Source organism: Lobosporangium transversale (genome assembly GCF_002105155.1).
Source record: "Lobosporangium transversale strain NRRL 3116 chromosome Unknown BCR41scaffold_2, whole genome shotgun sequence".
NCBI lineage: Eukaryota > Fungi > Mortierellomycota > Mortierellomycetes > Mortierellales > Mortierellaceae > Lobosporangium > Lobosporangium transversale.
The window spans coordinates 1,638,046-1,661,148 of NW_019028980.1; the positions used below are offsets into that span (position 1 = coordinate 1,638,046).

Consider the following 23,103-nt stretch of genomic DNA (forward strand, 5'->3'; position numbering starts at 1 on the left):
TTCTTTTGTGGTCACAAATCACATTAATTTTACTAATTTGTTTCTTGTTTTATTCGTTATAAATTTAATTTTGTAATATAAATAAATATATATAATTCATGTTCAACTGCGCTAATCTAAAGTGGAGGGTTTACGCCTCGAGCGAGGTGATTTTTTTTTTTTATTCTTTTAAGCACCAGTCTTTTCATCGTTGATCTTTGCATCGTCGATACCCTCAGCCTTTTTCTCATCAACATACGAGCTATTCACAAGCATCTCTGAGAATGGGATCAACTTATCAACCCCACGGATTTCGTTTGTCAACAGAGGTAACCTGGTGATGTGGAAGTCATCATACAGGTCATAGATCTGATCCAAGTACTTCTTCTGCATAGCGTGACGCACTCGACACTGCTCACAGTTTGAATCCTTTTTGGGGAACAAAAGCTGATTGACAACGATGTTATGGGTATCAATATGATACGAAGTCAACTCCTGGATCATACGCTCTGTTTCATACAACGACAAGAACTCGGAGATACACACACAAACAAATGTGGTCTTGTCTGCATCCTTGAATTGATTGTTGACTTCTGTGATGACCTCACGCATACCCTCCAGCTTGCTGAACATGTCTTCGGGGTTGCCTTGCATACCCATCATGCCCGACATTTGTTGCATCATCGGACCGAAACGGCCACTGAGCTGCGAGACCTTTGCAAGAGCCTTCTCCAAAACACTGGGGAAGGATAAGAAGCGAAGGGTGTGTCCTGTTGGTGCAGTGTCGAAAATAATTACAGAGTACTCCATTGCTTTGACTTGCCTAAGAGTCATTCACGAAAAAATGAACATGTGAAATTAACAAATGCGGAAAAAAGGGGGAAGGGGGAAGGGAGAAGAACTCTGTTTTGCAACATAGAACAATAGATCAACATACTTCATTACTTCAGCGAAGCCCATAGCTTCATCAACACCAGGAATAGCAAAAGCAAGATCTTGCATCATGGAAGAGACGCCGCTTCCCTGATCATCCGCTATATCCATACATGTGCATACCAAGAGAAAGAATCAGCGAAAATCACTTAATCACGCTTTTTCAAGACAAATTGAACTAGTTGGATCAGTTGAATCGAATTTCTTCATGGGTTGTTGCCAATTCCTTACAGTTTTCGATCATCTCTTGAATAGAGGATGTGGGGTCGATTTCCTATATAATAAAATAAGAAAAAGAAAAAAAAAGAAAAAGAAAAGACAAACAGTTACATTGATGAAGTGCTATGTTCCTGTTTGTCTATCATAAAAAAAAAAAAAAAAAAAAAAAAAAAAAAAAAAAATCCGTGAATTCCTTTTGTTAATATTTACCATGGCATAAAGGTTATCAAATCCATTGACGAGGGTGGCATCCTTGCTAAACTTTTGTCCAAAGGCATCTGACAAGTTATGGGCAGGATCTGTGGAGATCAAGAGAACACTTGGACGAGCCTTCGCCAACTGGATAGCGAGAGAGCATGAAGTGGTTGTCTTTCCTATGAATTGGCCAGTGAAATGTTTTGTGTGATAGAGCTTTTTGTTTTGAGAATTTATAATAAAAAGCTTTCAAAGTTGAATGCGCATCCTAAAAAGAAGAGAAAGAAAAGAGGATCGACATTGTCATGCAAACAATGTCTGTTGAGAAAAATATATATAAAGTCTTCTTACCGACTCCACCTTTGCCTCCGACAAAGATCCATTGCAATGAGGTCTGGTCGATAACGTTCTGGAGTGTAGGCTCGAGGGGCTCAAGGTCTTCAATGTCCGACATGTTTTTATTGTTTTATAATATTGCGGTGTCGAATGGTGTAAGAGTGGAGTTGGATGAGATGCAGAACTTTAACATGTCGAGATGCGATGGAACCTTGGCGAATAATCGGTGGCTTGTGCGCTTCGTGCCGCTCAAAAAAAAAAAAATTCCTCTCTGGCTACAGGTAACGCGAAACGCGAACATTAAAAAACTTTGACGCGTAATGAGCAACGGAAAAGATCTCTCCTGTCACACCTTCCTGTTTTAATCTCTAAAAGAGAATGTATGGTGTTTGGGAATGTATCCAGACTACAATAACGCATTAAGTCAATATTGTAACATCACATTGAAGAACATTGCATGCAGCCATAAAAATATATTTTCACTGCTATTCACGATTTGTTTTTTCAACTTTTTATAACTGAAGAACCGTTTATTGTATGTTATTACTCTTAAATCTATTTGCATCAGCGTCCTCAAAAGATTATGCCTGTTATTATCTTTTAGGACTCACACTCTGTATTTGGTGTATTGAATGTTAGTTTGGGTTTCTCGGTTTATAGGCGTACTAATCTTCGTTCCTGTTGGTATCTACTGTAGTCTTTACTTGGCTGCTCTTTACAAAGTATAGCTTGTTAATGCACTACTTCTGTTGATAAACAAATGTGGGTACTTGTACAGTTCATATACTACGACCATATCCGTCTAAACATGCTGTTAATGATCAGTGTTGGTTAAATGCCATCTGTCGCCAGAGACCCTTGTTCGTTTCCATGTTATTCTTCATCTCATTGATATAACAGCTTGTATATTTCTCCTCGATAATAGACACTTGGTGATTCTGTTCAACAGAGCTGAGAACGTCAGTTGACGATTGTCTGCGGGTCTCTTACTTCATTGCAAATATCAAATTACAGGATCACATCTAGTATCTACAACGCACCTTTCCATCCCTTTAATTCATTGTTTGCGTGGGAAAGAAATTCAAATAATGGCTTTGCCGACCACAACTCCTCAATTTTTTTTCATTTTCCTCCATTCCACTCTTCGTCATCATCCATCTCAATTCCTTCTCCTTTTTACTCGACCATCTTCCATTCAATACCACAATCGCAAATAACATACAACTAATGACCATGACATCGGCCAAGGAAAAACTCCAGGCATTCCGTCTTGTCGGCTCGGATAGATCATCAACCCCACTGTCAGATACTCAATACATTGAGGCTCGATTTGACCAAAAAGAACAACAGTACATCATCCTCTGGTGGGACATTGTAAACGTTTACAAAGATACAATTTGTATAAAGAAAGGGGAATTAATTTTATCATTCCTCGTGGATGGCGAATTTGAATAGTAAGAATAGTAGTTAACATGAAGATTGCTTGCTCCTCGTATCGATGCTATTTGCTACAATGTTGAATGATATTTGATTTTAACAAAAATCTACGAATAAAACAGCGTCAAGCCACTCCGAATCCGCGCAGATTTTGATGCCATCCTGGATGTTGTCATCCCCTTCCGTGCAAACAATCCAAAGAAGCCAGACTCAGATTCAACAATAACTCAATGGGGAATAAAAGAAGAACCAGCTGCAGCAGAGTTGAATGAAACAACTGCCCTTGGCTCTGTGAACCTAGGTAATAGCGGTGACCGCAAAAGCCTCAAGGCAGATAACGCAGTCCCTTCAACAGAAACTAGGCTTCATTCAGAGAATATTCCAAGTTATGAAGCTACAATTTCGACAGATTCGACTATTGAAGAGAGCGCAGAGTTGATGCCAGCGCCGCTTGCTGGGGAGGTCCAGTTGGGAAAGGCAGTCAAAGGAGATGCCACTGATGAAGCCAATCTAAACCTTATCCTCAAAGTCAATGGAAATTCACAGGATCATTCAAGAGCCTTTGACTGGTTTTTCAAGAGAGCTTCCTCAGGGACTTCTTATGGTGCATATAATACTGTAGGTTACATGTACTATCATGGCATAGGGGTCTCACAGAACTATTCAAGCGCCCTAAACTGGTTTAACAAGGCAGTCAACCAAGGAGATAGTATTAGCCAGAGTAATCTAGGCTGCATGTACTATCATGGCGTAGGGGTTTCACAGGACTATTCGAAAGCCTATGACTGGTATCTCAAGGCAGCCAACCTAGAAAATGCCATTGCTCAGATCAATCTAGGTTGGATGTACTTTTATGGGAAAGGAGTTGAGCAAGACTATTCAAAAGCCTTTGATCGGTGCCTCAAGCCAGCCAACCAAGGAAATACCAGAGCTCAGAGTAGTTTAGGCTACATGTACCTTGAGGCCAAGGGAGACTCACAGGATTATTCAAAAGCCACCTATTGGCTTCTCAAGGCGGCCAACCAAGGAAATGCCAATGCTCAGAGTAATCTAGGCTACATGTACTCTCGTGGCAAAGGGGTTCCAAAGAATTATCCGAGAGCCATCGACTGGTATCTTAAAGCAGCCAACCAAGGAAATGTTACCGCTCAATGCAATCTAGGCTATGTGTACTATCATGGCATAGGAACTTCACAGGACCATTCGAAAGCCTTTGACTGGTATACCAAGGCAGCCGATCAAGGATGTCCCGATGCTCAGCGTGCTATTGGTTCTATGTATCGAGCTGGAAAAGGTATTCCTGAAGATCAAGTTGAAACAGAGCAATAATATCAAAAAAGTCGCAGACCCAAGCAAAAGTTGGACTAGCTCGACCGTTGACGGCTCTTCAATATATTAATCTGAAGGGCTTTTAAGTACATATTTGAGATTCAATGCCTATTATTTGTCTCTGCAATTAAATGATCATTGCAAACCATGGCTACAAGGCCAAGAAAGCAACTTTGCTATTTGTCCATACTGTGTTCATACTGTGGGATGCTATAAACTACTAACACCGCAAATAGCAGTATTCTAGAGAGAGAACAGTCAGCTAGTCAAGTTAGAGACACCCTCTCACTCCATGTCTTTATCATAAAGACAAAGGTAGAGGTGATATCTCGGGTTATTGTATTGTTAGTGAATAGCATGTAGACAAAGACATAAGAAAAGCAGTATGATATTACATTGATATCTGTTGAATGGGTAGTAACAGACTGGCACAAAGTAGAGAGCGAAACACAGGTCATGTCCTCTGAATGATTAACAAATAATGGTTCATTATGGAAAATCGGTTGTAAACTTGCGAATTGCAGTTCTCCATCCTTATTAAATACATTTGTTTGCGTGGGAAAGAGTCAAAGAGGCAACTTCTTAATTTACATGTAGTTTGTCATTTTTTAACAACTTCCATTCTCCGTTTCATCTTTTCCATTGCACTCGTGTCACCATTCCTTTCCCATTCATTCTTCCACTCTCACCATCTCTACAACACCATAATTGCAAACAATATCAGGACCCTTAACCATGATATCTGATGAGAAAAAGGTCCAGGCGTTTCGCCTTGTCAGTCCGGATGGGTCACCCATTCCAGGATTAGATATCCAATACATTGAAAGTCGATTTGACCAAAGAACACGGCAGTACATCATCCTCTGGAATGACATTGTATCTGTCTACAAGGATGCAATGTATTTAAAGAAAGGAAAAGTAACTCTGTCATTTCTCGCGGACCACAACTTTGTATAGTAAGAATAGCAATGGTCAAGCCAATGTATCGATACAATTTTTTACTTTTTTAGAGCTGTATGATATATATATATCAAGCTTAATGATTGTATCATTGCTTCAAATAGTCTTGAGCCACTCCGAATCTGTGCAGAACCTGATATCGTGTTGGACATGGCTATTTCCATGCAGTCAAACAATCTAAGAAAGGCATATTCAAATTCAGCTACGGCTCAAAGAGGAAGGAAAGACTCATCTGCAACAGAACTCTATGGGGCGATGACACCTATTTCTGCCAAAAAAAGCAATGTCGATGGCTGCAAAAACCTCAAGGCAGATGGCACAGCTTCTTCAACAGTAACTGAGGCCCACTCAAAGGATATTATGAATTATGAATTTATAGCTTCGACAACTTCAACTATTGAAGAAAATCCAGAGTTGATGGCAGTGCCTCTTGGTGGGGAGATACAGCCAGGAAGCACACTTGAAGGGGATGCCAGTGCTGAGGTCTATCTACACCTTATCCTTAAGAACAAAGGAGATCCACAGGATTATTCGAAAGCCTTTGACTGGTACTACAATGAAGCCGATAAAGGAAATACTGCCGCTTATTGTAACTTGGGGTACATGTACTATCATGGCAAAGGAGCATTACAAAATGATTCGTATGCCTTTAGCTGGTTTTGCCATGCAGCTGAACAGGGATATGCTACCGGTCAGAGTAATCTGGGTTGCATGTATGAATATGGTAGAGGAACTGAACAGGACTATTCGACAGCTATCGACTGGTATATCAAAGCAGCCAACCAAGGAAACGCCATTGCTCAGAGTAATCTAGCCTACATGTATCTTGAAGGCAAAGGATGTTCACAAGACTACTATAAAGCTTCCGAGTGGTATCTCAAGGCAGCCAACCAAAAAAATGCCGCCGCCCAGAGCAATCTAGGTTATCTATACTTTTATGGCAAAGGGGTTTCAAAGGATTATTCGAAAGCCATCTACTGGCTTCTCAAGGCGGCCAACCAAGGAAACGCTGCCGCTCAGAGTGATTTAGGTTACATGTACTCTCATGGCGAAGGAGTTGAGCAAGACTATTCAATTGCCGTCAGCTGGTATCTCAAGGCAGCCTACGACGGATATGCTGTCGCTCAGAGCAACCTAGCCTACGTGTACCTTAAAGGTAAAGGGTGTTCGCAAGATTATTGTAGTGCTATCGAGTGGTATCTCAAGGCAGCCAACCAAGAAAATGCCGCTGCCCAGAGCAATCTAGGCTACATATACTATTATGGCATAGGGGCTTCGCAGGATTTTTCAAAAACCATTTACTGGCTTCTCAAGGCAGCCAACCAAGGAAATGCCATCGCTCAGAGTAATCTAGGCTACATTTATTCTCGTGGCAAAGGAGTTGAACATGATTATTTAATCGCCATCGACTGGTATCTCAAGGCGGCCAATCAAGGGTATGCCGCCGCTCAGAGTAACCTAGGGTACATGTACTATCATGGTATAGGCGCTTCACAGGACCATTCGAAAGCCTATAACTGGTTTCTCAAGGCAGCCGATCAAGGATGTGCTGATGCTCAGCATGCCATTCGTTCTTTATATCAAACTGGAAAAGGAGCCCCTAAAGTCCATGTTGAAACATAGCAATTATATTAAAAAACAAAACGGGAGACCAAAGTGATGTTGGTGCCAAGTAAAAGTTAGTCCGTTCAAGCGCCAACCGCTCTTGAATCTTTTGGATCTGAAGTACCGCCAAGTATGCCGCTTTTTATAGTTATTACAGATCTCCATTACCCAATATCGTTCACATGTCTTTACGGTCATTCCAACTACAAGATTAATAGGGCCAGAAAGCAACAATATCTCACGGAAGTCCCTTGGTTTCTTTTCTTTAATTCCTCTGCCATCTGCCCAATTTGTGCAGTTCGCGTTTATGTGCATTCGATGTTACAATTTATTCACTTGACAAAATAAACAAAGAAAATGAAGTATAAACGTCGACAGCCGTCTCTTTGTCTTGAAGATCAAGGCAAAAGCTGTTATTTAAGTGAACCAGCTGTCCTTACTGTATAAATCGTTCCTGCATGCTTGCTGTCGGTGAGTGAATATCATGTGAATGAGGATTAGAAGCAATGCTGGTGCTGATAGACTAAGCGAGTTATATTAACCTCTGCGCGTGTTCGCTAAATTGAATCGAGAATAAAACACCTTGGATCATTGAATGATTAAAAAATTGACAGAAAATCCAATTGTAAAAACGCATTCAATTTTCTTTTAGTCGTGTGGGAGGGAAAGTGTCAAAGTGGCGACGGTTTTTTTAAATGGCTTCGCCAGTCTCATGTGACCATTCCTCTTAATTCAATCTTTCTTCTACACCTTACCATCTCCATCACATCATAATTACAAACAACAACAGAACTCTTAACCATGGTATCTGATGACTCGGGTGAGGAAAAAGTCCAGGCATTTCGCCTCGTCAGCCTGGATGGGTCACCCATTCCAGGATTAGATATCCAATACATTGAACCTCGATATGACCGAAGTACACGGCAGTACGTCATCCTCTGGAACGATATTGTGTTTTCTTACAAGGATGCAATGCATGTAAAGAAAGGAAAAGTGACTCTATCATGTCTCACGGACGACAACCTTGTATAGTAAGAATAATAATTGATCTTCATAGTCATTCCAATGCATTGACAGTTTTTGTTTGCTTTTTTGGAGCTGTATGATATATACATCCAACTCATGATTGTGTCATTGCTTCAAATAGCCTTGAGCCACTTCGAATCCGCGCAGAACCTGATATCGTGTTGAATGTGGTCATTTCCCTTCAGGCAAGCTATCTAAGAGAGCCATATCCAGATTCAACAACTGCTCAAAGGAATGAAGACTCATCTACAATAGAATTATATGAGGCTACCCTCCAAAGCTCTGTCAAAAAAAGTAATATTGATGATCGCAAAAGTCTTAAGGCAGATGGCACAGCTTCTTTGACAGTAACTGAAGCTCATTCAGAAGATATTCCGAGTTATGAAGAAAGCGCAGAGTTGATGGCAGTGCCGCTTAGTGGAGAGATACAGCCAGGAGGTATAAGCAAAGGGGGATCCAAAGATGAGGCCAATCTACGCCTTATCCTTAAGGATAACGGAGATCCACAGGATTATTCAAAAGCCTTTGACTGGTACTACACTGAAGCCAACTGGGGATGGTCCGGCGCTCGGACTAACATGGGTTACATGTACTATCATGGCATGGGAGTTCAACAGAGCTATTCAGATGCTTTTGACTGCTATTCTACGGCAGCCAAAAAAGGAAACGTTCAAGCCCAGAGCAATATAGGCTGCCTATACGAACATGGTAAAGGAGTTGAGCAGGACTATTCGAAAGCCATTGAGTGGTACCTCAAGGCAGCCAACCAGGGAAACGCCATTGCTCAGATCAATCTAGGTTGGATGTACTTTTATGGGAAAGGAGTTGAGCAAGACTATTCAAAAGCCTTTGACTGGTGCCTCAAGCCAGCCAACCTAGGAAATGCCAGTGCTCAGAGTAGCTTAGGTTACATGTACCTTGAGGCCAAAGGAGACTCGAAGGACTATTCGAAAGCCACCTATTGGCTTCTCAAGGCAGCCAGCCAAGAGAATACTATTGCGCAGAGCAACCTAGGCTACATTCACTCTCGTGGCAAAGGAGTTAAACAAGACTATTCGAAAGCCTTTGACTGGTATCTCAAGGCAGCCAATCTAGGAAACGCCACCGCTCAGAGTAACCTAGGGTACATGTACTATCATGGCGTAGGGGTTTCACAGGACCATTCGAAGGCCTATGACTGGTATCTCAAGGCTGCCGATCAGGGATGTGCTAGTGCTCAGCGCACCATTGGTTCTATGTATCGAATTGGAAAAGGAACCCATGTTAAAGCAGCGTAATAGCAACAAGGACTTGCAGTCTAAGATGCTATTGATGACAAGCAGAAGCTGATTCGGCTCAAGTACTTACGGCTCTTGGATGTTTTTTAATCTGAAGAACTCCTAAGTACAGTACGTATTTGAGATCCAATATCCTTCATTTAATTCGATAATTAAATAATGAAGTGTCGATTGCAACTATAGGGAGTTTGGGCCGAGAAAGCAATAGCAAATGCCATACTCCACGATTTGTATACTTAGGATGTAGTGGATCTGTAATGTCAGTGTAACAAAAGAAACAAAAGAAATGGCATTCGTTACAAAGCGACGAATTAATTACCATCTTGCGATTAGAAGTTACCTGGTTTGACTAGATATACTTTTACATTCTAAGTTTTTATCTTGACGGTGAAGAAGGTGGAAGTGGTAGTTTGGCGAACCTGATCTTCTTGTTGTATGACTTGGTGCTAAGTGTTCATTTCATATTGCTGTTAATGAGTACCATGTGAACGAGGGTCATGAACGTCTCTTTAGTGATACATAGGAGTGAGGGCAGCCACACTGGTCCCGATAAATTGAGCGATATGTATGACATTGGCATCTATTGAATAGGCGCAAATCCGAGTAAAGAGTCCTATAGCATATGAAAAGTTTTTTTGTTATTAGTGATGCGCCACAAAGACATCTTTGTTATGTGACAAAAAAGCAGTTTATTGTGTGGGCTTCACCAACCTCATTCTCGACTCCTCTCTCTTTCATCTGCTCTTGCTATTTGCCCCTTCTTTTTTCTATTCTTACTGTCCCCCCATTCAATGTCACAGTTATAAACGGCACATACTAATGACTACGATATATCCTAAGGAAAAGCTCCAGGCATTTCGCCTCGTCAGCTTGGATGGGACTCTCACTCTGGTATCAGATCTCCAATATATTAGAGCTCTATTTGATCGAAAAACCGATCAGTACATTCTCTGGACGACATTGCCCTTCTTTACAAGGGTACAATTCACGTAAAGAAAGGAAAAGAAACTCTATCATTTCTCACGGACGACAATCTTGTACAGTAAGGACAACAATCGATTTTCATGACTGCTTCAATGTATAGACAACATTATTTGGTTTTAGTGCAATATATGGGCGCAGCCATTGTATCATTGCTACAAATAGTCTTATACCGTTCCGAATCCGCGCAGCACTTGATACCTTACTGGACATGGTTATTTCCTTTCAGGCAGACAATCTAAGAGAGGCATATCTAAATCCAACACGACTCAAAAAGGAAGGGAACTCGTCTGTGGCAGAACTCTATGAGGCGACTCCTCTAAGCTCTGTCAAAAAAAGTAATAGCGATGACCACAAAGGCCTCAAGACAGATAACATAGCCCCTTCATCCAGTGGATGTTCCAAGTTATGAATCTGCAATTTCGATAGATTCGACTGTTGAAGAGAGCGCAGGGTTGATGCCAATGCCAATTAGCGAGAAGAAGGAGATTCAGCCAGAAGGTACAATCGAAAACCATACCATCAGTCAGACCTATCAAGACTCCATTCTTAAGGAAGGAGGTTTACAGGATTATTGGAAGACCCTAAGCTGGTTTGACTCGATAGCCAGACAAGGAAATCCTAACGCTCAATGTAATTTAGGCTACATGAACTATTATGGCAAAGGGACACCCCAGAGTTATTCGCATGCCACTGACTGGTTTTCCCTGTCAGCCGAGAAAGAAATGGCCGCCGCTCAGAGTAATCTAGGTTGCCTGTACGAAGACGGCAAAGGGGTTAAGCAGGACTATTCGAAAGCCATCGAGTGGTATCTCAAGGCAGCCAATCAGGGAAACGCCATTGCTCAAAGCAGTCTAGGTTACATGTACTCTCGTGGCAAAGGAGCTAAACAAGACTGCTCAAAAGCCATCGACTGGTGTCTCAAAGCTGCCCACTAAGGGTATGCCACCGCTCAGAGTAACCTGGGTTACATGTACTATCATGATTTAGGAGCTTCACAGGACAATTCGAAAGCCTATGACTGGTATACCAAGGCAGCCGATCAAGGATGTCCCGATGCTCAGCGTGCTATTGGTTCTATGTATCGAGATGGGAAGGGAGTCCCTTAAGGGTAAATAGAAGCAAAGCGTTGGTTTTAAAAAGTTGTAGGTCAAGTAAAAATTTAGACCAGTTCAAGCACTCATAGTCCTTGCTGTGTTTGGTCTAGCACGCTCTTAATCACATGGTTGATATTCAATACCTTGGTAATTAAATGATGAAACAACCCTTGAAACTATAAGATCATTTGGTTCAGAAAGCAGCAACGCCTTGTAGACATTACTGAGTTCTTTTTTATTTCACCATGCTGCACGATTTAGTATGTGCATGCAGTCAATGTATTATGCCACTGTTGCAAATGAACAGAAATTGGAGCAGTCAATTGAGCTGCGGTAATGATATCACTTGGATATGAGTGTTCCAGTATGGCGAATTGCCAGAAATACCCTTTACACCCTAAACCTTTCTCATGAGTGGGCAAGGTGAAGGCTGTATTTGTATAATCAGCTTCCTTGTTGTAAAAGCTGGCTCTATATATTTATTGCGTAATACTGTCAATGTCGTGTGAACGAGGATTGTGAGCAGTGCTACTGTTGATAGGCTAAGCAATATAACATTGATGTCTACAGGGCGTAGAGAATAAAAAAAAAAAAAAAAAAAAAAAAAAAAGTTTGGAGTGATCGCAGCTCTTAGGGTTTCATTTTTTAATGTGCCACAAGGACACCCCTGGAAGTAACCCAGAAAAATAAGGAATCAAAGAGAGGCGAAATAATAGTTCATTAAAAGAAAGAAAAAAAAAAGACTTTGCCAATCTCATCCTCGCCTTCTTCTCTTCTCTCTCTTCGATCCTATCCTTGTTATTTCTCTTTACTATCCCTTCAATCTCCCATAAAATACCACTATTAAAAACAGTATATTACAAATGATCATGATATCTTCTAAGGAAAAGCTCCAAGCATTTCGCCTCGTCAGTTTGGATGGGTCATCCACTCCTGTATCGGATATTCATTACATTGAAACCCGATTTGACCATAAAACACAACAGCACATCATCCTCTGGGAGGACATTTTATCTTCTTATAAAGATGCAATTCGTGTTATGAAAGGAAAAGTGACTTTATCCTTTCTCACGGACGATAACTTTGAACAGTAAGGATAATAATGATAATTGGCCGCTATGACCACCACTCGCGTCTACAACTGACACCAATGGCTTGGGTGTTGGATAATATTTCACCATGAGCTAAGATCACGTCAATGCTGTAAAAATACAATGTAGTATAAAACCACTTCGAATCCGTGCAGAACCTGATACCATACTGGATATCGTTATTTCTCTTCAAGCAGGCGTCCCAGCGGAGTCAAGCCTAGAAGCAACAGCGATTCAAAAAAGAAAGAGGGAGTCAGCTGCGACAGAGCTGGGTGAAGTGACCACTCCTAGCTCTGTCGAAATTAATGACAGCTATGATCACAAAAGTTTCAAGGCAAATATGGAGCATTTTTTCGAAAGACATGATGATGTAGCCTCCTTAATCATAGCTGGGCTTCATTTGGAGGGTACTTCAAGTAATAAAGCAGCGCCTTCGACAAGCCCAACTATTGAAGAAAATTCAGAGTTAATGCCAACGCCACTTGGTACAGAGATTCAGCCAGGAGGAGTAGATAATGGGGATGTCTATGATCAGGCCAGGCTTGGTGAGATCCTTGGGGATGAAAGAGATCCACAGGGTCGTCCGAAAGACTTCGACTGGTATCTCAAGGCAGCGAACAAAGGAAATCCTACCGCTCAGAATATCATAGGCTACATGCACCTTAAGGCTAATGGAAGCTCACAGGGGTATTCGAGAGCTATCTACTGGTTTACCAAGGCAGGCGACCAAAACAAAGCTGCTGCTCAAAATAACCTGGGTTATATGTACTACCGTGGTATGGGGCTTTCAAAGAACTATTCACATGCCTTCTACTACTTTTCCAAAACAGCCAACAATGGAGATGCTATCGGTCAGAGTAATCTAGGGTACCTGTACGAACATGGTAAAGGGGTTCCACAGAACTATTCGACAGCCCTTGCCTGGTATCTCAAGGCAGCCAGCCAGGGAAATGCCGGCGCTCAGAGCAATCTAGCTTACATGTACCTTGAAGCCAAGGGATGTTCACAGGATTATTGTAAAGCTACAGAGTGGTACCTCATGGCAGCCAACCAAGGGAACACCACCGCTCAGAGCAATCTGGGTTACATATACTCTCGTAAAGAAGGAGTTTCACGGGATTATTCAAAAGCTGTATACTGGCTCCTCAAGGCTGCAAACCAAGGAAGCCTTAGTGCTCAGAGTAATCTAGGCTATTTGCACTCACGCGGCAAAGGAGTTAAACAGGACTATCCAACTGCCATCAGCTGGTATCTCAAGGCGGCCAATAAAGGGGACGCCACCGCTCAGAGTAACCTAGGATACATGTACTACCATGGTGTAGGAGTTTCACAGGACTATTCGAAAGCCTTAGGCTGGTACCTCAAGGCTGCCGCTCAAGGACATGTTAATGCTCAGCGCGTTGTTGGCTCTCTGTATCGAGATGGAAAGTGGGCTCCTAAACGTCAACCTGAAGAAGAGGAATAATGTCAAATTTAAATAAAATAAATATATATATATATATATATATAAAAGAGATGCAAAAGTAACATCAATAACGGCATCAACGGCTTGTTCAGCTCGCACTGGTTCGGGCAGACGCAATTAAAAAGCTTACAGAATTGTTGTAAAAAACTGTTGGTAAATAGATACTTTCATTTAGATCCATAACAAGACAGAAATAGATGTAGGAATGTAAATTGATGGCTTGTTGAACTCAGGGACTGACACATCTGCTGTTGGGTTTTTAGTATCTGGCTAGCGAGTGGAGGTTTTCGCAATGTCTTTGAGGTATGAGGCCTGCTATCTGGTAATTGATCTAGGGAAGTAACATCTCGTTATCAGTTTGGAAACATACTCGCAGCAGCTCGAGCGCTACTCGCTGCATGGAAAATAACCTTTGAGGAACATGAGAGGCTGCGAACTATGACTAGTAGATCTGGCTAATCCATTAACGAGGAAATGGCAAAGAGGCACCTACCACACAACCCCTTTCAAGGTACCTGGGGTAAGAAGAGTCCCAAATTTTGCATGGACCGTAAAGACGGGCAATAAACCCTTTTGAGAACAGGACGATCTGAATAATACAGCTTAAATGTAGCTGCCAAGAGAATGGAGTTTCAGGAATAAAGGAGTGTTCTACGACAAGCCAATGTAGACAGAAACGAGTGAGCCTAGTCATTATGGAGCTGTTCATTTGTAGGTCTTGCCAGCAAGGGCTCGATATCACTTGAATGGAAGAATTGAGGCTTACAATCTCTGATCAATGACAACCATTGAATGATGTCTAATCGCTATCCACATGTTGCGTCTGTCCCTGAATGATTTTGTGCCTTTATATTCTGTGTAACATTGTTGCACCTTACTTATTAGGAAAAATATAAAGATTAGTTGGATCTGAATTGCGACAGCGACATCGCCAAGGTACATTGCTGTGGTTACAGCACAACGAGAAATGACTGAATTGTATGTAGATACCCACTAATTCCAGATCTTCCTCATAAAAATTATTGTAGATGTTGCTGTTAGTTTATGCCATGTGATTGAGGATAGGAGCTGGAGTTTGGGAATGAATAAAGTAAATGTAATATGGTGATCCTAGAAATCAACAGGTGTTCGATTCGAAGGTTTAGAAAAAAAAAAAAGCAAACGCGTCGAAGAGAATAAGAGTCCGTCCCCCAACATGATTATTATTGGTGTAAACTAAATGCAACTCCAAACCAGAGTCTTCTTGCTACTCCTGTAGAGCAGAAATTCTTTTTCCCTCCCCCATTCTCTTTTCTGTCTTGATTTTAATCCTTATTTGTTTTTTTTGTATATATCCGAAATAAAACGATGTTGGCAAATAAATAAATAAAAAAAAATGAGTTCCTAGAAATACATCTTTATCAATGAACTCAGAGTATTCTTAATGGATGGAAGAGCTGTGTTCCATGAGGCCTGATAGATCTGTAAACACTTTCGATCTGTTTGAGGAGACATACAGATGAAAGCGAGATGTCGTACTACGCTTTAAAAACTACTCTTTCTTAGAGCGCTGGTGGAACACAATTATTAATTTGTCTATAGACAAGTTTGTCGATGCTCATGGTTGACTGAAGAGGTTGGTAGATGCACCCCTCGTAAATAGTTCTTATAAGAATTCTCCTGACAATACTGTATATTTCCGATCAGACAATTCGTGATCATCCTGATTTAAATCCACAACAGCATCTGAAATATGGACCTAAAGTAGATTTATTATAAGATCTGTCGTTTATGCTTTCGGACATATTGATTACAACCCCAAACAAGAACCCATCCACCTAAAACCGTGCCATGCTATATCAGCTCATATATAACACAGGAGATGGACATCTACAAGAGTGATTAATTAGACAGGGACTACACATCTCTTGGTAGAGCGGCACAATAGTAATATGTAAAGCACCCTTGACACGAATAGCCACCTTTCTTGATGATCGACATCGAGTGCTCTCTTGAGAATAAGCATTAAAAAAAAAAAAAAAAAAAAAAAAAAAAAAGCCGCAGGACGGTAGGGAGAAGGACATATCGTCCGCATGCACTCCCTATTCCCCTTTGTCTCCCTTCCTCTTTTCATTTAATGGTGTTTAGATTAATATGCACGCGATCATTCGGGCGAGGATAGATGCGCCACTTTTTTTTTTTTCTCTCATGCTTTCAAGTGTAGAGCGTTAACATTGTTCATTTAAGAATAGCCAGCTACTTGTGTGGCAAAGCATTATTAGGCATTATGTTGGATGGTAGTTAGCCGGCAGCACAGTTGTGGGGCGTTGACTGTTAGCATAATCTCCTGAGATTCAGCTGTTATACAAGATCAGAAGGAGTATAGAGCATACAGTCAGTCAGACAAATGGTACAAACAAGTAGCTAGAAGGAGCATGATTTCTTTCACTTTCATCAGATCGATATTCAGCCTCATTATCAAAAGTATGAATTGTCCAAACCTTTTTTTGCATATTGATGTGGATATTTGGTGGCTTGGTTTGTTTTCTGATCTTTATTTTTAAGGGTGCTTACCTTTTCAGTATCCAATAAAAATGGGCCCTGAAGAAGTGATTCTTCCCTAGGCTCGGTGCCATCCTGTCTGCAAAGCGGCAAGCCACCAATCACCGTTCCATAAATGGAAGGCGGGCTCTCTACTTTGCAGACAGGCTGGTCTCATATCGAAATTTTTTGAGGGAGCGCTCAAAAAGGAAAGGTTATATTTTCTCAATTAGAATAGCAAACCAATTCAATCCGCGCGCTTGAACATGAGGCTTTGTTCTTGAAGTTCTTCGATTGAATTGAGTTTACTATTTTAAAAATATAACCTTTCCTTTTTGAGCGCTCCCTCAAAAAATTTCGATATGAGACCAGACTGTCTGCAAAGTAGAGAGCCCGCCTTCCATTTATGGAACGGTGATTGGTGGCTTGCCGCTTTGCAGACAGGATGGCACCGAGCCTAATTCTTCCCTGTAGCCTCAGACAAACCTGGATTCTATCTCCACCTGGCTGGCCCATCCTCGAAGTGATTTAGGGAACCTTTAACCAATTTAGGAGTTTGTATTAAAACGTTCTTCTCCTTCTTCCTTTGCTCTCATTCATTATTTCCCTGAATTTATTTGTCTTCCTCGACAATGCTATTAATACCAATGAAAAGGAGAGCCATGTGTGTGAGATGGTGCTTTTTTTCTTTTTTCATTTTTTTTACTGCAGGTACGGTACGATACGAAATGAAATGACCATGCACATCATGTGTACTACATGTAGTACAAAAAAAAAAAAAAAAAAAAAAAGTCGCGTTCTTGTTTTGGTCCCCTCCTCTCCTTCTTTAAAGGAGAGCTTTTTCCTTCCCCGCTATCCGCCATCCGTCAAACGGTATCCAGGCTTCTTGGCATTTTGCACTCATTATGTTTGAATATTAATCCAAAGAAAGATCCAGTACCAGCATCACTCCTTGGAAGAAGGGAGCGGCATTAACAGCCAGATCTTCTTCTAAAAAAAAAAAGAAAAAAAGATATAAAAACAAATCCTTCATCCAATTTATTTTTTCTCCATCCCACAACAGTCTTTACAGCTTCCACGGCCTCTTCCACAGTAACCTCTCCTTTCCCCGTCTTTATTAACTGAAAATGAGAATCTTTTCCTTTGTTCCCGCCGTCTTGGCCCTCAGTGTCTTCTCTGCCGCTCAGGCTGCTCCTGCGTTGATAACGCCCCGTGATAACTTGGACGCTGTTATCGGCATCTTTGTCGGCGCTCAAACAAAGATCATGGCTGATGTCGCGGCCAAGATCACCGCCGACGTCTGCGCTGATGTCAACATCGAAGCCAATGCCAAAGTCGTCGTTCTTGGCGGTCTCCTCACCACCACTATAGATGTTGAAAAGATCAGCCTCAATGTGAAGGCCAAACTCGATGCTGATATCAAGCTCTATGTCGATGCTGCCGTCAAGGCCACTGTCCTTGTTCCCATCAGAGCCATCGTCTCCAGAGTCGTCCTCAACCTCTGCCCTCTCCTTGAAAATGAGTGTATCAAGCGAAACGCCCATAACATCGTCGTTGCTGTCAATGCTGAGATTGATGTTTGCCTTGATAATTTGTTTGTCGAGCTCAAGGTTAAACTTCCTATCCATATCCATGCTCGTGCTAAGATTATTATTCGTGAACTCACCCTCAATGCCGGTATTGCAACTGCTGCCATTCGTGCTCGTATCTTCATTTCCGCCAAAATTGATGCCCATATCAAGGCCTGGATTAATCTCTGGGTCAATCTCTGCGCCAAGCTCCAATTGGCTGCTGACATTGGTCTCTTATAAAAAAACCATGTCCCCATTTTGTACATGACTGTATTGCTACTTCTTTCCCATTTCGTACTATCTATTATCATTCAATAAATATAACGTATTTTTTTTCTTTTTTAATTTTCTCTCTTATGCACTCAACACACTCAGAGTTGAGGCTCTATCCTTTTTTCTTTTCTTTCTTATAGCGGTGAACAAAAAAAAAGAGGTTGATATTGAAAGAGAGGTAAAAAAAACGGATGAATTTATTGAACAGATAGATGTATTTCTCTTTGTTTTCTTCTTTTCTTTGCGTTACTTAAAAGTTCTTGGTGAACTCAGTGGTAATATCCTTAAGCTTGGCGAAGGACTCGGCGCTCAGATCACCAGACTTGCGGATCTCCTCGAGGAGATCCTTGTGGTTAGAGACCAAATGAGGAATGAACTGACGCTCGTACTCGCCAACACGGTTGACAGGGATCTTGTCAAGGAAACCATTGACACCAGCAAAGACGATAGCGACCTGGTGCTCAACAGGGAGAGGCTTGTACTGAGGCTGCTTGAGCAACTCTGTAAGACGGGCACCACGGTTCAACAAGAACTGGGTGGAAGCATCCAAATCGGAACCAAACTGGGCGAAGGCAGCGACCTCACGATATTGAGCAAGGTACAACTTCATGGAACCAGCAATCTTCTTCATGGACTTGGTCTGAGCGTGAGATCCGACACGGGAGACGGAAAGACCGACGTTAATGGCGGGACGGATACCCTTGAAGAACAACTCAGCCTCCAAGAAGATCTGTCCATCAGTAATGGAAATGACATTGGTGGGAATGTAAGCAGACACATCTCCTCCCTGAGTCTCAATAATGGGAAGGGCAGTCATGGAACCACCACCGAGCTTGCGGTTCATCTTGGCAGAACGCTCCAAAAGACGGGAGTGAAGATAGAAGACATCTCCGGGGTAGGCCTCACGACCTGGGGGACGACGAAGCAAAAGAGACATCTGACGGTAAGCAACGGCCTGCTTGGAAAGATCATCGAAAACGATCAAGGAGTGCTTGCCGTTATCACGGAAGTACTCTCCGACAGCGCATCCAGAGAAAGGAGCGAGGTACTGAAGAGGAGCAGCCTCAGAGGCAGTGGCAGCAACGACAACAGAGTACTTCATGGCATCATTCTCCTCAAGGGTCTGGACGAACTGGGCGACAGTGGAACGCTTCTGACCGACAGCGACGTACACACAGTACAACTTCTTGACTTCATCAGTGCCGTCGTTCCACTTCTTCTGGTTAAGGATGGTATCCAAAGCAACAGAGGTCTTTCCGGTCTGACGATCTCCAATAATCAACTCACGCTGACCACGTCCGACAGGGACCATGGAGTCAATACACTTGATACCAGTCAACATAGGCTCACGGACGGACTCACGAGGGAGAATACCGGGGGCCTTGACCTGAGCACGGCGACGCTCAGTAGCGGCAATGGGACCCTTGCCATCGATGGGGTTACCGAGAGCATCAATGACACGGCCCAAAAGAGCCTCACCGACGGGAAGATCAACAATGTTACCAGTACGCTTGACGGTATCACCCTCACGAATGAGACGATCGTTACCGAAGACGACAATACCGACGTTGTCGGCTTCCAAGTTCATGGCCATACCCTATATAAAGCATTAAAAGCAAAACAATATATTTGTCAATGATCCAATGATCGTGTCACGTCTAGTTCATACTAAGCGTGCATTTCTGATTTGCACTCGAGTTACGCCTTTCCAAGTATATAAGCTTGCTTTTTACCTTGACACCGCTGGAGAATTCAACCATCTCCTCGGCCTGGCAGTTCTTCAAACCATAAACACGGGCAATACCGTCTCCAATGGACAAGACACGACCGGTCTCCTGGATATCGACGGATGAGTTGAGGCCGTTGATGCGATCCTCAAGGATCGAGGTGACCTCAGAAGTGGCTATGATAGTTTACATATAATGTTTAAGTTGAGAATGAATCGTACATATAAAGAACACTGCTCTAATACGCAATAAAAATAATAAAAATAAAAGGTTACATACCAGGCTTGGCGGTGGCATAGTTGCGGATGGCAGAGAAGGCACCGACATTGGCGCGAACCTATCGACAATAAACAAGTTATAAAAGTGTAAATTTGCTCAATATCAGTATCCACTAGTAAAAAAGCGCGTGTTGCGTGGAAAAAGAGGGAGAGAGTCGTATGTGGATGAATGTAAAATTTGCTGATCGCTCAGATCGAGCCCTGTATATTTTGGAGATCCGACTGGTCCCGATCGAGAGATCCATCAACGGATGAACCAATATGGCTCCAGAGAGAATGATGTGAGCAACATGCAACCAGAATGGGCTACACTGATTTCATTTCACTAGTCATTGTTAAATTCGTAATGTGTTGTGATCGCTCAATTGGGTCCATATTATGATCACAGCGTAAAAGACGATGTTTTTTTCCTCAGGCACAATAGAGTCACATTGACGAACGTTATCATCAATACGGATGTACTGGACTTTGGAAGAAGAGATATTTCACTCAGTTAAGTAGAATATTACAAGACAATGAGTGTAGTTGATATGATGATTTAGGTCAACAAATGTTAGGTGATCAATCAAAGTGCCTGTCTCAGAGCGTGATGCTCCTGGTCAGATGACGAGAATACTCGAAGGTATGATTATAACGGATGAAGCAAAAGTACATAAAGAGTGATGCGTAAACCGAAATAAGATTAAGTGTACAATGGTTATGTTGAGAGGATTATTGGTGGCGACGAGAGTTGGAGAGTCCATTAGGGGTGATTGCGGGAGAAAAAGAGAGAAAGAGACAAATCATAGTTGCAAGCGTGGTAACGAGAATGAATAATTGGATGTGAGAGTCGAGGTAAAAGTGAGCGGTTGGGTGAAGAAGAGATACATACCACGGGGGAGCTGCGAGCCAAGGCGATGGCAGCGGGGCGAGCAGCGCGGCTGAGAGATCTAAGCATGGTGATGATGCGTGATGGGAGAGGGGAGAGGATAAAGGAGGAAGAGATGAATCTCGTTACAAAGTAAGGTAGGATATACAAAAACGCTTTCGATGAGATTTGTCTCTCCTCTTCCGGGCCAAAACAGAAAGTTGCAACGTCACTCTTTATTTTTTGTGCATTTAGAGAATTGGCAATTGAGGGAAGCTGCCCAATCAGAAAAATTCATGCAAGAACTTTAATGCCTACTAGCCCACTTCCGCGCACCATAAATCTAGTATTGCTATAAAGCTATGTCGCTTCTGCACGAAGCGCGAGTTTTACGGCCGGCATAGTTCAGGAGGCCATACTTGATGTATAATCAGGTGATGTGTCTGTCACCCGAGCTATGTTGTCTCCTAGTGGGAACTGCGACATACGATGACGCGACCAACTAAGTTTCCAACGTTTTTGCATCTGCAGCACACCATCGAAGTGTGCCATTCATCAGCACACAGGATATTCAGCCAAAATGGTTTTACCTATCACCAATATAAAATAACTTGGTCGCTGCTGTTTTCTTTTAATAAGCGTGTGATCCAAGTTGTTGCTATTACCTTTTTTATAAGGAGAGAAATAAAGCAAACTCACTATCACCCATGACAAACAGTAACTGAATGGGGCCCTTTGATGACTTTCCTTTACACCCTGCTGCAACCACTGTTCTATCGATTCCTTTGTTCTCAATAGCTGTCAGTGCCTACCTGAGATGAAACCGTTTGATTTTGACCATTGTGGTGCATAGAAATCCCTATGCGGCCCTTAAACCAGAAGAACAGAGTGAATGTGAAGCTCAATAGACTGTTGTAAATGCTCCCGCGGACTCTCTTGCTGCCCAGCTTCTGATATAGGGGGTTCGATGGCTTTAATCTTGCTTTCAATCACATCTATTCCCGCCTTCCTCTTCGCACCTTCAAGATCCCGAAGGCACTTTCTAGTTAGGTAAGCGTGGGACCTTTGTGATGTAGTGATGTTTACTGAATGAATGGCATTGTCTAAGCTCATTACAAAGCAGGCCGCAGTACTTTTGATCTCTGGGTCAATCCCGACTACTACCGGTTGATTCTAATCCTTAATAACCTCGTCAACGCTAGCAGCGCCTCCCAGCATCTGCTTGACGTCTTGTAGCTTCGACCGTGTGGTGTCTGGTATTTTTTTCGGATGAGGTTGGCTTTGCTGTCTGCTCCAGAGAGCGCCCTAGAGTCTTTAGTTCGTAGCCATTCGTCACAATCGAGCCTCTCAATAAGTACTTTTCCTACTCAGTGCCGTTATCGATATTGGATCTCTGCTCTATGGGACTCTTTAGACGGGACTTAATAAACTTTTAAAATCATTTTTAGCTCCAAGAAATGCTGCTTTACCGGCGCGGCGTAATTTCTCCATTTGGCTATTGAAATCATTGTCGAGGTTAAGTAGGGCTCGATCAGGTGGCATTTGAGAGCTGGGGTTGGGAAGGCATACACTGCGAGTCTAATTAAGATTCTTACTGAACAATAACCGATACATCAACTCTCCTAGGTGATCCGCGGAATGTCTCAATGCGTCCTTCCACGATTTAAACGTATACTTCAAGCAATCCTTGAGATCTTTTGGCTGTCCACCGAGCAGGGCTTTCAATAGAGACTCCCTCGTAATCGTAAAGAGGCTTCTTTGAACCCACAAATTTTAATGCCATTCTTACTCGCAAGAGGACATCTGACTAAATGATTGAAAAAATGGATTGATATTTAGACGTGTGGGGGACCAACTTCGCCTCTTTCTTGAATAGGGAAATGACTGCATGTAGTCTATCTGGATATAAGGATCCCAGTGGCCCAGTACCATAACGGTCTATATCCTCCTCCCCCTT

General features: G+C 42.3%; 8 protein-coding genes across 8 annotated transcripts; 6 read left to right on the forward strand and 2 right to left on the reverse strand.

The window, feature by feature from the left end:
• Window positions 1-42: 42 nt before the first annotated feature.
• On the reverse strand, window positions 43-1,834 carry BCR41DRAFT_317131 (anion-transporting ATPase-like domain-containing protein). Its single transcript, XM_022021268.1, has 5 exons — window positions 1,678-1,834; window positions 1,342-1,505; window positions 1,144-1,186; window positions 917-1,013; window positions 43-802 (listed from the first exon to the last, which is right to left on the reverse strand). Exons 1-5 carry the CDS (start codon window positions 1,778-1,780, stop codon window positions 169-171), a joined length of 1,041 nt encoding a protein of 346 aa, XP_021886214.1. The 5' UTR covers window positions 1,781-1,834; the 3' UTR covers window positions 43-168.
• A 728-nt stretch (window positions 1,835-2,562) lies between these two features.
• On the forward strand, window positions 2,563-4,574 carry BCR41DRAFT_418593 (hypothetical protein). The gene is made up of 2 exons (XM_022029644.1): window positions 2,563-3,116; window positions 3,222-4,574. Exons 1-2 carry the CDS (start codon window positions 2,890-2,892, stop codon window positions 4,426-4,428), a joined length of 1,434 nt encoding a protein of 477 aa, XP_021886215.1. The 5' UTR covers window positions 2,563-2,889; the 3' UTR covers window positions 4,429-4,574.
• Window positions 4,575-4,966: 392 nt separating this feature from the next.
• Window positions 4,967-7,343, forward strand: BCR41DRAFT_331151 (hypothetical protein). Its single transcript, XM_022021782.1, has 2 exons — window positions 4,967-5,384; window positions 5,493-7,343. The coding sequence occupies exons 1-2, from the start codon at window positions 5,164-5,166 to the stop codon at window positions 7,009-7,011; spliced, it is 1,740 nt and encodes a 579-aa protein (XP_021886216.1). The 5' UTR covers window positions 4,967-5,163; the 3' UTR covers window positions 7,012-7,343.
• A 272-nt stretch (window positions 7,344-7,615) lies between these two features.
• Window positions 7,616-9,689, forward strand: BCR41DRAFT_418595 (hypothetical protein). Its single transcript, XM_022029645.1, has 2 exons — window positions 7,616-8,024; window positions 8,141-9,689. The coding sequence occupies exons 1-2, from the start codon at window positions 7,795-7,797 to the stop codon at window positions 9,294-9,296; spliced, it is 1,386 nt and encodes a 461-aa protein (XP_021886217.1). The 5' UTR covers window positions 7,616-7,794; the 3' UTR covers window positions 9,297-9,689.
• A 1,052-nt stretch (window positions 9,690-10,741) lies between these two features.
• BCR41DRAFT_367162 (hypothetical protein) lies at window positions 10,742-11,215 on the forward strand (the record flags this gene model as incomplete). Its single annotated transcript, XM_022026278.1, has 1 exon — window positions 10,742-11,215. The coding sequence occupies one exon, from the start codon at window positions 10,742-10,744 to the stop codon at window positions 11,213-11,215; it is 474 nt and encodes a 157-aa protein (XP_021886218.1).
• Window positions 11,216-12,129: 914 nt separating this feature from the next.
• Window positions 12,130-13,984, forward strand: BCR41DRAFT_345485 (hypothetical protein). The gene is made up of 2 exons (XM_022022726.1): window positions 12,130-12,464; window positions 12,595-13,984. Exons 1-2 carry the CDS (start codon window positions 12,238-12,240, stop codon window positions 13,928-13,930), a joined length of 1,563 nt encoding a protein of 520 aa, XP_021886219.1. The 5' UTR covers window positions 12,130-12,237; the 3' UTR covers window positions 13,931-13,984.
• Window positions 13,985-17,468: 3,484 nt separating this feature from the next.
• On the forward strand, window positions 17,469-18,312 carry BCR41DRAFT_345486 (hypothetical protein). Its single transcript, XM_022022727.1, has one exon. It carries the CDS (start codon window positions 17,578-17,580, stop codon window positions 18,259-18,261), a length of 684 nt encoding a protein of 227 aa, XP_021886220.1. The 5' UTR covers window positions 17,469-17,577; the 3' UTR covers window positions 18,262-18,312.
• A 56-nt stretch (window positions 18,313-18,368) lies between these two features.
• Window positions 18,369-21,308, reverse strand: BCR41DRAFT_345487 (ATP synthase subunit alpha). The gene is made up of 4 exons (XM_022022728.1): window positions 21,171-21,308; window positions 20,301-20,358; window positions 20,028-20,197; window positions 18,369-19,891 (listed from the first exon to the last, which is right to left on the reverse strand). Exons 1-4 carry the CDS (start codon window positions 21,234-21,236, stop codon window positions 18,545-18,547), a joined length of 1,641 nt encoding a protein of 546 aa, XP_021886221.1. The 5' UTR covers window positions 21,237-21,308; the 3' UTR covers window positions 18,369-18,544.
• Between the last annotated feature and the right edge of the window lie 1,795 nt (window positions 21,309-23,103).